This window comes from Hyperolius riggenbachi, chromosome 1 (assembly GCF_040937935.1).
Source record: "Hyperolius riggenbachi isolate aHypRig1 chromosome 1, aHypRig1.pri, whole genome shotgun sequence".
NCBI classification, from domain to species: domain Eukaryota; kingdom Metazoa; phylum Chordata; class Amphibia; order Anura; family Hyperoliidae; genus Hyperolius; species Hyperolius riggenbachi.
In genome coordinates this window covers 616,441,574-616,456,164 of record NC_090646.1, presented here as the reverse complement: position 1 = coordinate 616,456,164, position 14,591 = coordinate 616,441,574, and the positions used below count along the sequence as shown (strand labels likewise).

Here is a 14,591-nt window from a genome sequence, read left to right as displayed (position 1 = left end):
GAAAATATCTCCTAGGAGAAAACGTAGGAGAAAAGGTGAATTGGATCTTGACCATTGTGCTGTAACGTGGTAAACCTTAATTTTTGGGCTGCAAGTTAATTCCGTTAAAGTATGCTTTTTCACATTAATGTGTGTGTGGGGCGGGGGGTTGCTTAAATGCAGGGAGTGTCAGTGCATTTTCCTTTTATTTTTGTTTTCAAACTCAACTCGTCAAACTAATAGGAAACTACATTAATATGTGGAAAAGAGGAACAGTATCTGGCACCAAATGCAGCAAGGCAGATCCACTGGAGGTGGGACAAGGAGCGTGCTCATCCACAACGCTTGTCAGATTCAGCAGAATAGAGAAAAGCGGGCCACCACTTCCTCATAAAAATCCCTTTATTTTCCAGTTGGGCATACAGTGGGTTGCAAAAGTATTCGGCCCCTTGAAGTTTTCCACATTTTGTCACATTACTGCCACAAACATGAATCAATTTTATTGGAATTCCACGTGAAAGACCAATACAAAGTGGTGTACACATGAGAAGTGGAACGAAAATCATACATCATACCAAACATTTTTTTAACTGCAAAGTGGGGTGTGCGTATTTATTCAGACCCGTTTGGTCTGAGTGCAGTCAGTTGCCCATAGACATTGAGTGATGAGTGCTAATGACTAAATAGAGTGCACCTGTGTGTAATCTAATGTTAGTATAAATACAGCTGCTCTGTGAGGGCCTCAGAGGTTGTCTAGGAGAATATTGGGAGCAACAACACCATGAATTCAATAGAACACACCAGACAGGTCAGGGATAAAGTTATTGAGAAATTTAAAGCAGGCTTAGGCTACAAAAATATTTCCAAAGCCTTGAACATCCCACGGAGCACTGTTCAAGCGATCATTCAGAAATGGAAGGAGTATGGCACAACTGTAAACCTACCAAGACAAGGCCATCCACCTAAACTCACAGGCCAAACAATGAGAGCGCTGATTAGAAATGCAGTCAAGAGGCCCATGGTGACTCTGGACGAGGTGCAGAGATCTACAGCTCAGGTGGGAGACTCTGTCCATAGAGCAACTATTAGTCATGCACTGTACAAAGTTGGCCTTTATGGAAGAGTGGCAAGAAAAAAGCCATTGTTAACAGAAAAGCATAAGAAGCCCCATTTGCAGTTTGCCACAAGCCATGTGGGGGACACATCAAACATGTGGAAGAAGGTGCTCTGGTCAGATGAGACCAAAATTTAACTTTTTGGCCAAAATGGAAAACGCTATGTGTGATGGAAAACTAACACTGCACATCACTCAGAACACACCATCCCCACTGTCAAATATGGTGGTGGCAGCATCATGCTCTGGGAGTGCTTCTCTTCAGCAGGGACAGGGAAGCTGGTCAGAGTTGATGGGAAGATGGATGGAGACAAATACAGGGCAATCTTGGAAGAAAACCTCTTGGAGTCTGCAAAAGACTTGGAGACTGGGGCAGAGGTTCACCTTCCAGCAGGACAATGACCCTAAACATAAAGCCAGGGCAACATGGAATGGTTTAAAACAAAACATATTCATGTGTTAGAATGGCCCAGTCAAAGTCCAGATCTACATCCAATCGAGAATCTGTGGCAAGATCTGAAAACTGCTGTTCACAAACGCTGTCCATCTAATCTGACTGAGCTGGAGCTGTTTTGCAAAGAAGAATGGGCAAGGATTTCAGTCTCTAGATGTATAAAGCTGGTAGAGACATGCCCTAAAGACTGGCAGCTTTAATTGCAGCAAAAGGTGGTTCTACAAAGTATTGACTCAGGGGGGCTGAATAATTACACACACCCCACTTTGCAGTTATTTCTTTTAAAAAATGTTTGGAATGATGTATGAGTTTCGATCCACTTCTCACGTGTACACCACTTTGTATTGGTCTTTCACGTGGAATTCCAATAAAATTGATTCATGTTTGTGGCAGTAATGTGACAAAATGTGGAAAACTTCAAGGGGCTGAATACTTTTGCAACCCACTGTAAGCAGGTACAAAAGGCACTTGACATCCCCACTGCTTTTTGTACCTGCTTATGCCCAGCTGGAAAATAAAGAGATTTTTATGAGGAAGTGGTGCCCCGCTTTTCTCTGTTCTGCTTACAAGGAAGCTACACCGTACCGTACAAAATGCTGCTTTCTTTAAATTCCCTTTAAACAATCAGTACCAAATTTTGATCTACCTTCCATTCTAGTTGTGGTTTATATAAATGTGAACTGCACCCAGAGCCGTGACAAGGTCATCCAGCACCCAAGGCTGAGACACCAAAGTGCGCCCCTCCATCCCTTCCACCCCAGCTGTCACACACTGATTACTACTAGACTAAGAAGCGCCACAGGCCCCCTAACACCTCCCCCCCCCCCCGCACCAACACCTTTCTCTCTAGTTATCTGGCCTGCAGTCACTGCCATGTATCTTCAAACACAATAGGGGAGTGATAGCTGAGTGAGTTGTGCGCTCCCTCCTACACTGCGCCCTGAGGCTGGAGCCTCTCTTGCCTCTGCCTCGGCCCGGCCCTGACTGCGCCCACTCCTCTCCACTTTGTTTCTTTGTGACCGTAAGGAAATTACCTAACAGGAAGCCCCAGGTGGTTATGGGTGATAAGCTGGGATGATACATGTAAATGCTTTTTTTGTATTTTCTTGCAGTCCATTATTATGACCGTGAGAATGGGTGGGAATTACAGCGGGCCGATCTATGGGAAAGTAAATGACCATGTGAACTGCAAGAACCATGCATCCTGCAAAAACCTACATTAGACACATAGTGGATAGAGATCCTCATATATTGTCATTTTACATACATGATCAAATATTCATTTTAAGCCTCATCTACACAGTACAATTTTCCGTCAGATCGGATCTATTAGATAATTTCCAACCGGTCCAGAGTCGGATGGCGTTAGATTTTGGGTACTTATCAAAGCAAAATCTTTCGCAGAATTGATCTGAAACAATTTGGACTTCTACACACGATGCAATTTCCTAGTATATCCATCTAATAGAGCCGTCTATCTGATGGAAAATTGTACCGCGTAGATGAGGCTTAACATACAGTATTATAGATTACGGTACATTTATCATACATTAATGTATACAGTAGATAGCAATTGCATGGTATTTCCTTACTGTATGCTGCCATCTTGTGGATGTGTCGGTTACTACAAACAGACTATTGCAGAATGTTCAAATGACAAGCAGTGACATTGTGATACAGTCTATCTGTACTCTCTCCATCACTAACTGGCCAGGTTTCAATGTCTGTCTCAGAAGAGAGTACCAACATTTAGATGAGCTGAATGAAACCATTTTTGTAACCCTACCTGTTCACAAGATTGGTTCCTAAACTCTATCTCGTGGAGCTGGGGGGCTACAATTCAGCACATATGTAGTTCAGGGGTCCCTTTCCCTACCCTCCAAATATGAAGTGTATAGGTGGTATAACTGCGATATCATCACCTGCCGTAGTATTGAATGTGAATTATGGCAGCACAATCAGACAGAATTCCACACAAAGTGCTGTTAAAAAAAAAAAAAAAGCTGCCCACAGAAGATCCCCTCACGGGATGATGGAGAGGACATCGCTACCCAGAAGGCTAAGCGCACAAGCCTACAGCCAAGGACCAATGTCAGGTAGGCAGGGCTTGTGCCTTAAGGGGTGAAATATCAGGAAATGCTGGATTTCAACCTTTACCTGGTAAAGTGGACATAAGCTAGCCACTGGTGGCGAGTTATTTTTTAGCTTACAGTTGCTGTTTAACCTATTCAGAGTGCTCCCCTCCACTCTGGCCGGCATCCCCGCTTGCTCTGACGTGTCGGGTCCCGGCTTGATGACGTCATCAAGCAGCGACCCGGAACTTAACGTCAGTGTGAGCCAGGATGCCGGCGAGAGTGGAGGGGAGCACAGCGGCTCATTGCTGGAGCCTGGGAGGTGAGTAAAAGCTGCTGGCTACACAGGGGACACACAGCCCAGCAAGCCACACTCGGGATCTGGCTGCCTGACCCCCCCACCCCCCATGCAAAATCGTCTCGTCCTTAAGGGGGGTCAGGCAGCGGGTCCCGAAAGGGTTAAACACACATGCAAAGTAAGTGTAAAGTGACATTTTTGAGGTGATGATTTCTGGGGGAGTTTTTGCAGTAAAACTTGAGCCAGGTACCTGCTCTTGTTTAATATAATGTAATTGTATTTTTCCCATTCTTTTCCCCTCTGCAGCTACAACCTGGGTAGCGGAATGGTTGCCATAATGGTGAATGGAACGTTCAGTGATGGAAGGTGGCACCGGGTAAAGGCTGTACGGTGAGAACAATGCACCAAGTTGTAACAAAGGGGGGCATAAACTCAAATGGAAAAGGGATCATCAGCTCTGGAGATTTACCAATACAGTTTTTAGGTGACCGTAACAAAAAAAAAAAGCCAGAGTTTAAAGAAAAACTCCAGTGAAAATAATGTAACAAAAAAGTGCTTCCTTTTTACAATAATTATGTATAAATGATTAAGTTAGTGTTTGCCCATTGTAAAAGCTTTCCTCTCCCTGATTTACATTCTGACATTTACCATATGGTGACATTTATACTGCTGGCAGGGGATGTCAGTGGAAGGAGATGATGCTCGTTTTTTTTGCATTTCAAAGTTCTTTATTGGCAGTAAACCTAAACATTGCCAACAATTATGTATACATATAGCAAATTAAATCATGTAATACATAACAATTGATTGTCATAACAAATAGACAATCAAACAAACATTGACCGATATATGTCAAAACATTAATATCAAGAAGATAAAGCATGAAAAATAAAATAATGGTTAATAAATACTAGATTAAAGAAATTATAGTATTGTTAGGCCCGGTTCACATTAGCGTTCGCTATCCGGATTTTCCGGATCTGATCCGGACCGCATACTGTGCAAACGGAACGTACGTTCCGCATAGCAATGTAAAGTCTATGCGGACGTTCACACGTGTCCGTTCCGTACAGTACGGAGCCGGATCGGATCCAGACTCTTTTCCAACATGCGCTATTTTTTGGGTCCGGATCTCCGGCCCACGCCCCCGGACCGGAGCCGGACCTGAGCCTGACAGCACCATCAGGAACACAGAAACCAATGGGGAACGGAAGGCACAGAACACACTACCTACAAAAACCTGACGTTCTACCCCACTTCCTATGCGTATGCAAGTGGCCATTTCGGATGGGGACACATGGGCCAAGCATGTCTGGAGTGGAGCAGCAGTGACAGACGTGCTGGAGCTGTTTGGCAGTATGTCGGAGGTGGAGGTGAGGCCTACAGCGGAGGAACCTGATTCTACAGGTGCACCTTCTGCTGACCCCAACATTTTTTTTTTAAATTTCGCTATTTTTTGCCCACGGATCCGGATGGCAGCCTGATGCATGCCTGATACAAAAGGACCGGATCCGGATCGGAACCGTACGGTTCTGATCAGGATCAGGTCAAGATCCGATCAGGATCCGGTCCGTTTATTTGCCAAAACGCAAGTGTGAACGGGGCCTTAGGGTATAGTAGAGACCACTGACTTTTAGATCATCAATCCATCCTGACCAGATACTATTAAATTTGGGCATACTATCATTTAGCATCGCATTTATTCTCTCACTAATCATAATATTAGATATTTGTGTAAAAGTTTCAGAAACATGGATACGGGGAGACCTCCATCTTCTTGCTATTGTAATTCTAGCTGTACAAGATGTGCTGAACTAATTTCTGTTCACATTTTAAAATGTGTTGAATTTGAAAACCTAAAAGAAAGGTCCAAGGGTCCTTTTTAATACGAATTTTTAAAAGCTTATTAATTTTTTTTATTGATTTCATTCCAAAATTTTGCAATTCTTGGACATGACCACCAAACATGAATGAGGTCTCCCCTTACTCCACAATTCCTGAAACACCGATCAGAGTTGCTATTACTAAAACGATGCATCATATGTGGCGTTATGTATGCTCTATGAAGTAATTTAAGGGATGTTTCTAAAATTGAATAATATAAACTATTGTTAGATAATAAAGTACATGCATCAAACCATTCTATAGAAGATTTTTCCATCCCTAAATCTTCTTCCCATCTAATCATAAGTTTGTGTTTAAAGTCAGGTCTAGGATTGATCATGCTAGAATATATAAATGAGATCTTTCCTTTCCTTAACCCATTCGCGTTCCGTCGTTTTCACTTGAGAAATGTTCACCTCCCATTCATTAGCCTATAACTTTATCACTACTTATCACAATGAACTGATCTATATCTTGTTTTTTCCGCCACCAATTAGGCTTTCTTTGGGGGGTACATTTTGCTAAGAGCCACTTTACTGTAAATGCATTTTAACAGGAAGAATAAGAAAAAAACTGAAAAAATCATTATTTCTCAGTTTTCAGCCATTATAGTTTTAAAATAATACATGCCTCCATAATTAAAACTCACGTATTGTATTTGCCCATATGTCCCGGTTATTACACCGTTAAAATTATGTCCCTATCACAATGTATGGCGACAATATTTTATTTGGAAATAAAGGTGCATTTTTTCCGTTTTGCATCTATCACTATTTACAAGTTTAAAATGAAAAAAATATAGAAATATTTCATCTTTACATTGATATTTAAAAAGTTTAGACCCTTAGGTAAATATTTACATGTTTTTTTTTATTGTAATGTTTTTTTTTTTATATTAAACATTTTATTTGGGTATTTTTGGGAGGGTGGGATGTAAACTATAGTTTTATAATGTAATTGTGTGTCGTTTTTAATTTTTTTTACTTTTAGTTGTTTTACTTTTTGGCCACAAGATGGCGGCCATGAGTTTGTTTACATGACGTCACTCTAAGCGTAACACACACTTAGAGTGATGCAGGGGGGAGGCAACGGCCAGAAAAAGCACAGCTTCCGAGAGAAGCTGTCGCTTTTTCAGCGGGGGAGAGGAATCAGTGATCGGGCACCATAGCCTGATACATTGATTCCGTGGCTACCAAATCCGCGGCCGGGAGTGTGCGCGCATGCACGCGATCGGGCGCGGGAGCACGCATGGTTCCTGGACGTAGTTTCTACGTCCAGGAACCAAAATAGGTTAAAGGTTGTAACATACAAACCCTCTCAAATTGAGTTGGTTCCTGTAAATTTCTAGTTTTCAGATATCGATTCCAAAAATTATAAAAGGCGAAAATTCCAAAAAATTTTCGAAAGACAATGACCACTTTTTCTGTATATTTCTCAATGTAAGCAATTTTCCAAATTTACAGAAATGACGCAATTTCGAGAAAGAAGTTTGTAGATCCAACCTCCATAAGAGATTTTTCAACCAAAGTTTCTTTGGGAGATCTGGGCATCCGGTAATTTTAATTAGTGGGGATACTTTATTTTGTAGATTAAATCTAAACCTATTTGCCCTCCATAAAATCAGAGAGTGTTGAGTACTAGACAAAATATTTATTGAATTTTTTGGGCTATTGGCCCACATTAAACCTTGCCAAGTAAAAGGCGATAATAAAGAAGATTCCATTTCAACTCATCTAGGGGAGTCCACATTAGCTTCTATAGCAGACAATTGAGAAATTTGACATGCTAAATAATATTTTTTCAGGTTGGGAACAGATAATCCTCCAAAGTTTTGTGATAAAATGTTACATTAATATTAATCCTAGGTTTTTTATCTTTCCAAATAAATCTACTCAAAGCATTCTGAAGATCCTTAAGATCTGTATCTTTAATAGGAATATGTAAGGATCGAAATAAATACAATATCTGAGGCAATGAAATCATTTTAAATGCATTCATCCTACCTGTCCAAGATAAACACATTGCTGCCCAATTTTTCATATTCTCTTTAATTTTTTTAAACAAATTTGGATAATTATATCTATATAGGCTATACCTATTATTAGTTAGGTTTATACCCAGATTCTCGCTTTTTTTGGCAGTTGGAAACCGCTGCAAACAGCGATTTCCCACAATGCAATGAGGTTCACAGATGGGAAACTTTCAGGACCATGGTCCTGACATCACACTGTGGGAGGGGTTTCACCACAATATCAGCCATAGAGAGCCCCTGATGTTCCGTTTGTGAAAAGGAAAAGATTTCTCCTAGGAAAGGGGGTATCAGCTACTGATTGGGATGAAGTTCAATTCTTGGTTACGTTTTCTCTTTAAAGCAGCACTGTAGTGTAGTGGTTAGCACTCTCACCTTGCAGCTGTGGGGCCCTAGTGATTTGTAATCCTTCCAGGACACCTGCAAGGAGTTTGTATGTTCTCCACGTGTCTGCATGGGTTTCCTCCGGGCACCCCACTTTCCTCCCACAACCCAAAAACATTCAGAATCATGTTTATTTCGCCAAGTGCAACAAGAGTTGTGCCCGGAATCGATTTGGGCAAAACAGGGTCAGTGGATGCATACAGTAGATACATTAACCTCCTTGCCGGTTTTCCCGACTTGAGCTCGGGGTAGAAAAAATAAGCTGTTAGCGGTGATCCCGAGCTCAGGTAGGGGTAGGCATTGCAGAGCTTTACCTGTAGTTTTGGAGTCCCGCACGCGATCTCGCTGCGCAGCGGGACTCCAGCCTCTCTCCCCGGCAGTGTGGGGTCTTTCCCTGGCCGCCGGGATCCCCCATGTCCCCGCTATTCTTCCGGGGACCCGGCAGCCAGTTGGAGCAGCGCAGCCGTGGTGGCAGCAGCAGAGCGGTGGTGGCAGCGTGACGTTATCGGGGGCGGGGCTAATATTGAAAACGAACTTCTCTATATTAGAGAAATATAGAGAAGTTCGTTTATATGTATATTAGCGCCATCTTGTGGGCAAAGAGAAAACTGCAGCACAGGAGCCCAGGAAGGTACTTTTTTTTTTTTTTTTTGCTGCAGATCTCCCTGCCAGAATGATTTTTTTCAGGTTTCAGGGTCTGAAAGAGTGGAAAAAAATTGCACCGCTTTTAGACCCTAAAATCTGGAAAGAATCAGACCGCCAAGGAGGTTAAGTATACAAGGTATAGAATATAGAGCATAAACAGGAGTATGAAAAGGTGGACCCAGAAGAAGGACCGGGGGGGGGGTTCGTCAGCTGCCATGTAAGGCACACAAGATGCTTCTGCAGCGATACTTTGAATCAGATGCCCCACAGTCGATCCCTGGGGAAGACAGAGAAATAGAGAGAGAAAGATAAAGGAGAGAGAGAGAGGTGAGGACAGTGAAAACAAGAAAGTGAGTACTCTTTTGCCGGGCAGCCATCAGATGGACCAGGCGTCGAAGTGACGAAGGTCGATGTGACTCCAGAAAGGCGGGTGTGGATCACACGGCGAGCCAGGCTGGGGCAGTGAGCCAGAGTGACTTACCCAATTAGTTTATTGGCTCCGCTCTAAATTGAGCCTAGACTATGATGGACATGTGACTGTGGTAGGGACTAGATTGTGGGCCCCTCTTGGTGACAAGACAATATACTCTGTACAGCGCTGCAGAGGATGTCAGCGCTATATGAATACTTATTAATAATAATAAACGTGCTAAAACACTGTCATTGATTATAGATAGCAACTAAAAAAAAAAAAAAAAAAAAAAAAAAAAAGCATTATATTTATTTTTTTTGACTACTATTATTATAAGTGACTTTTGTGTTGCAGGGATGTTCAGTCAGGAAAAGTGACGGTGGATGACTATGGTGCCAAGACAGGGAAATCGCCGGGGATGATGCGGCAACTGAACATTAATGGTGACCTCTATGTTGGTGAGTTCTCCTGGGTAGTAGCTAGAATGTGAGATATGTATTTTAGATCATACGTTCCATATGATGGGAATTCTCAGAGTATTAAGAAGCAATAAGATCTACACAGGCTGCACATCATTATACTGTATAGTCCCATAACTTATGAATCCTTATGTGCTTTAAAGAGAACCAGAGGTGTGTTTGTCAGATCATGTTAGGACACGAGCTGGGTGAGTAACCTCATTTACGATCAGCTCGAGACTCTGCATAAGGAAGGAGGCATTAGATGAGGGGATTGAGCTGCCTTTCCATCATCAGGCCCCTGTAGGCACGTGCCTACAGAGCCTTATGGTAAATCCGGCCTTGGTGGTGCCTAATGTAGTGATCGGGCTGTGCGCCCACATCACCTGTTCTACTGAAATTTGCAGCTGGTTAATTAATTGGCAGCTAGCAAATTTTAGTCCCCCTACAAAGTTTGAGTACAATTCCCAGATCTTCCAGTTACTATGAAGCTAAAACTTTCTCTTCACACAATTATTATTGCTTGACAGAGGTCCAGATTGAGCTTTTCTATTCCAAACTCTTCTCTTGTAGGTGGAATGAAGGAGATTGCTCTACACACTAACAGGCAGTATGTTGGAGGCCTCATTGGCTGCATCTCCCACTTCACCCTCTCCACAGACTACCATGTGTCTTTGGTGGAAGACGCATCGGATGGGAAGAACATTAACACTTGTGGAACTAAATAGGAATGGCCTTTGACATTCCACCTGGCACTCCCAAAACAAAAGGAAGACTTTGCACTGTACGGACAATTTGTAAACTGTGTCATTCCAAATATGCTTTAAGAGGACAACCAAAAAAAAAAATCTTCTACCAGATGTTTCCTTTACCAGGAAGAGAAAACTTGAACTTTTTTGTAAACTCTCCTACAGGTGGGATTCAGAGGATGTGCGACTAAGATGAGATGTGCTTGCCTTCTCCCTTACTTCAGCCACGAAGGTCTAAAATAGTTCCAGACAAAATAGAAGAGCCTAGTGGATCAGTTGGCCCCTCACTACGTCAGTCATTGGGAGGAGTATATGTATAGGATGAAAGGGGATATCAACGTTCTTGTTGATCACCAGTCAACCTCCAGTAAGCTCATTCTTTCCCTCATCAAAATATGCTGAACATGGTTTAGATAACTTGGTGAAGAACAGCGCTTTATAGCTGCCTGGTAAACAGGGCGATATTCAGTATAAATCCTTATGGTCAATGTATTTTGTGGCCTAAAAGCATCTACCTAGTGTTGGGTGCCCATGTCTGGAACCCTTATTAAGAGTCTCTTCATTGTAGTATTTAGTAAAATAAAGCAGTGATTCCTGCTAAGAGAATATCTTAAAGGATAACTGTATTGTGAAAATTTGATTTTTTTTTTTTAAAGTCAGTTTAGCGGTTTTAAAGTACGCCTGAACTGGCTTACAAGCTGTGAAGTAAAACCCATGGTGGGCTAAACTACCTATTAGCCAATGTGGTGCTGCTTGTTATCAATGTGGTCACCCATCCGTCCATGGTCCTCTGCACTCCACAGCCATTCGGAAGATCCTCCTAGTGGTGCAGAGCAATGAATTAACTGTGCAGGTGCAAGTTCAGGACTGTGTCTGTGCAGTTCTGATTCGCTCGCTGAATGGAAAGTTTCTTCAAATGAAGATCCCGTAGAAGAAGAGGACCAGGTAGAGGTGGAGACCTCGAAGACAATGAGCAGCAGCAGCACATTGACTAACAGGTAATCTAGTCCACCATGGGCTTTACCGCACAATTATTTTAATGTAGGGTACTTTAACATACACAAAAAGTCAAAGTACCTTTTTGAAGAGATCTCAAAAGTTTTGGGTCCTAAAACCTATAGCAACCCATAGTTGACTTGACTTTATTTTAGAGCCTGTTTTCTCCAGCCACTAGAGATTGTTGTTTGGAAATAGGAGACAGGAGGCTTATTAGCTCATTGGTTCATCAACAGGGACATCTAGTGGCCGGCTGCTACAGAAAAGGTATTTGGTCCTATGGACAGTTTTAAAGATTCTGCTATGCTTATTATGTGACAAAAAATAGAAATTTTTTACAGTTGTCCTAAAGGCAGATTATTTCAACATGACAAAGACAGCGTACCCAGAAAAAGCATTCAAAAAGATTATGTTCAGTTAGAGACTGCCAGTAATTTTCCCACCTTACATTTCAACTTAGTCCCCTCATACCTCAAAAAACATTTCCCAGTAATGCCCCAGGGCTAAGTCAATAATCTGTGGTGTAGATGGATATAGAAATAGGAGCAGTCAGTTAAGCCATGCTCGGCCAATCAGTGCGCCCTGGGCATCACAGGCGTGGGTTAGTAGGAGGAATCCACAGAGTGCCCCATCTATCGTTGGCGCCTGTCAGCCAATCTGCAGCCACGGGCGGATTTTGTGTAGCCCTCGACATGTGCGGTGAGGGCAGCTGGCATGCGGAGCTTAATGTGCGACGTGCTGGCGGCAGTGGTTGCCTCTGTGGCTCCCCAGGGAGTGCAGCAGCCTGAGCATGCAGTGAATGTATACAGAGGGCAGCTGGGTTGGTGGGCAGGTGCCGGGAATGCTCCGGAGTGGAGAAAGGCGCTGGGGATTGTGTGGGGGACTGAGGAGCCTCATCTGCTACATGGGGATCTGAGCCCAGACATGGGAAGGAAGGCTTCTGCCTATAATGTGTCACTTGTCACTAGCCCAGCGCCAGCCAAGCTATCACCAAGCTAGCCAATCACAACCTCTGCCTGCTGGCTGTGTGTAAAGGGGCATTCCACACAGGTGTGTATGTCCAGTCACAGGAGTAGGACTGTATTGACTCTGTGTCACTAGCCCAGCTCCAGCCATTAGTAGGCCAGCCAATCACAACCTCTGCAGTGTTCTCTCCAGGCTCGTGAGCACCCTGTTGTCAACTGCTCGTCGCCTCATGCTCTTCCTATGCTGTAAGCAGAGTTGCGTAGCCCAGCGTTCCTCTCGTCACGCCCCACCCAGCTACTTTTTTATGCCAACCAGCTGGAAAAAAATTCTGGGGAGAACACTGCATACCCTTTAAACAATGCCTACCCTTGAACATAGCCAAATCAGCTGTTACTTGGTCCTAACTGACAACCAAAACCCTAAGGTTGTGTTGCAAACCCAACGACAGCAGGGTCGCAACAGGGGAAAGTTGAATCGCACGTTATACCTGTGGTGCAACACATACAGTGAAGCATACAGTGCATGCATATAAGTATGCTTCACTGCAGCTGTTAACATGCGCGTTATGGGTTAACATGTTCTGCATGCATCTCGGTATGCCAGCGGTTACTAACGCGCCGATGTGAACATACCATTACAATATAAGTGAATCACATTAGCAATGCGATATTATTGTGCAACGCAATGCACTGCTGCAAACGTAAACCATCTTAGGAAGGTCCCCAAAACATTGCAATATGTCTTGGCATCATGTGCCTCCTGACACCGGCACCCAAATGTGCAGCTTTTTGTATGGTCTATGGCCTGGTACACACCTTACATTTTTTATTGCCCAATCAATGACCAACCTACACAATCTTTTCATAGTATTTAAAGTAGTGTGAAACTCAGCATTTCCTCTTTGCTCTAAAAGGTTATCTACAGCATAAAACCTATAACCACAAAAAAATTGTAGCAGAACCACATTCAAACAGTTAAACACAACACTTTGTTCTTCAGTGGAAAGCTCCTTGCTTCAGTGGGCAGCTTCTGGTCGCATCCTAGAGGTGATAACATAATATATAAACCAGGCGAGGGGCTGTTATCCTATGACCTAATTTTTAATAAAACCAGAGTCACAAGATTTCATAGGATTTCTTACCATCCCTATAAAATCAATAAACCAGGCCCTGCGGATTGATCAAGAAATTCTACCTCGGTCAGAGAACAGTATGTGCAAGATTATTTCCTCATTACCAAAGGCCCAGTATTCAGTGTTCTTTTGCATTCCTTCCGATAAGAGACAGCTGATAAACACACCTGACTTTTATATTGCAGTCTGATCCCTTGACCACTTTGTAGAGTTGACCTAGGACGTTTTCTACCTGTATATATTTTTATAGAACCACATATAGAGACATGACCAAACCCAACGTAAAGATTTAGATGTAACAACTTTTTGCACAATTCCCCGATATGTTTGTTACATGGTTTTGTGTCTTGTCCATCTGACTCCTCCCCTTCCCCATCTAATGCTTTTGTACATTTTTGGTCTATTCATTTTGTTTGTTTTTCAACAGAATAAATAATGTTAATAAGTAATCTTGTGTATCTGGAACTTTTTGTGGTAAATCACCGATATTCGTTATTTTATTAAAGTGGTCTAACACCCAGCATTTCAACTTTGCTTTAAAACATTGCTTACAGCTTAGAAACGATTATGCCAGATTTTTTTTTTTAGCAGAAATTCACTGAATGGATTAAACATGACATTCTAGTGCTGCATTTAGCTAGAAATCCTCCTCCGTGCTTAGGTTTAGTTACAACTATTCACTCCTGCCAGCTCCAATTCTTCAGTTTTAGTTTTTTTATTTCACTTGGTAGACCTTTACGATTGGGCATGACTGTTCCAGTTATGTGAATTTTTTCTTTTAGTAACTCTTGAGCCAATATGTGAGTGGTATAAAATCGATCTGTAAATAAATGGTATCCATGTCCAGCAGTGGCTTGTTTCAGATTTGTACAAAGATGAAGGACAATGCGAGCTGAAAATGGCAAGTCTGGCCTTGGCAAGCTTTCCGTAGTAGCAGATCCATAATACAGCTCAAACGCAAGGAGGTATCCAGTCTCACAATCAGCCATAGAAAACACTAATAGCCCCCACTTGCTTGG

General features: G+C 42.6%; 1 protein-coding gene across 2 annotated transcripts in view; it reads left to right on the top strand.

Moving 5' to 3' along the window:
* Positions 1–14,021, top strand: part of LOC137528846 (pikachurin-like) — a 30,681-nt gene extending 16,660 nt beyond the window's left edge. For both annotated transcript variants that reach the window (XM_068250513.1, XM_068250502.1), the window contains 3 exons: positions 4,224–4,307; positions 9,626–9,729; positions 10,303–14,021. In XM_068250513.1, coding sequence (XP_068106614.1) covers positions 4,224–4,307; positions 9,626–9,729; positions 10,303–10,457 — 343 coding nt within the window. In that variant the 3' untranslated portion in view covers positions 10,458–14,021. The remainder of the gene's footprint in view (positions 1–4,223; positions 4,308–9,625; positions 9,730–10,302) is intronic.
* Positions 14,022–14,591: the final 570 nt, after the last annotated feature.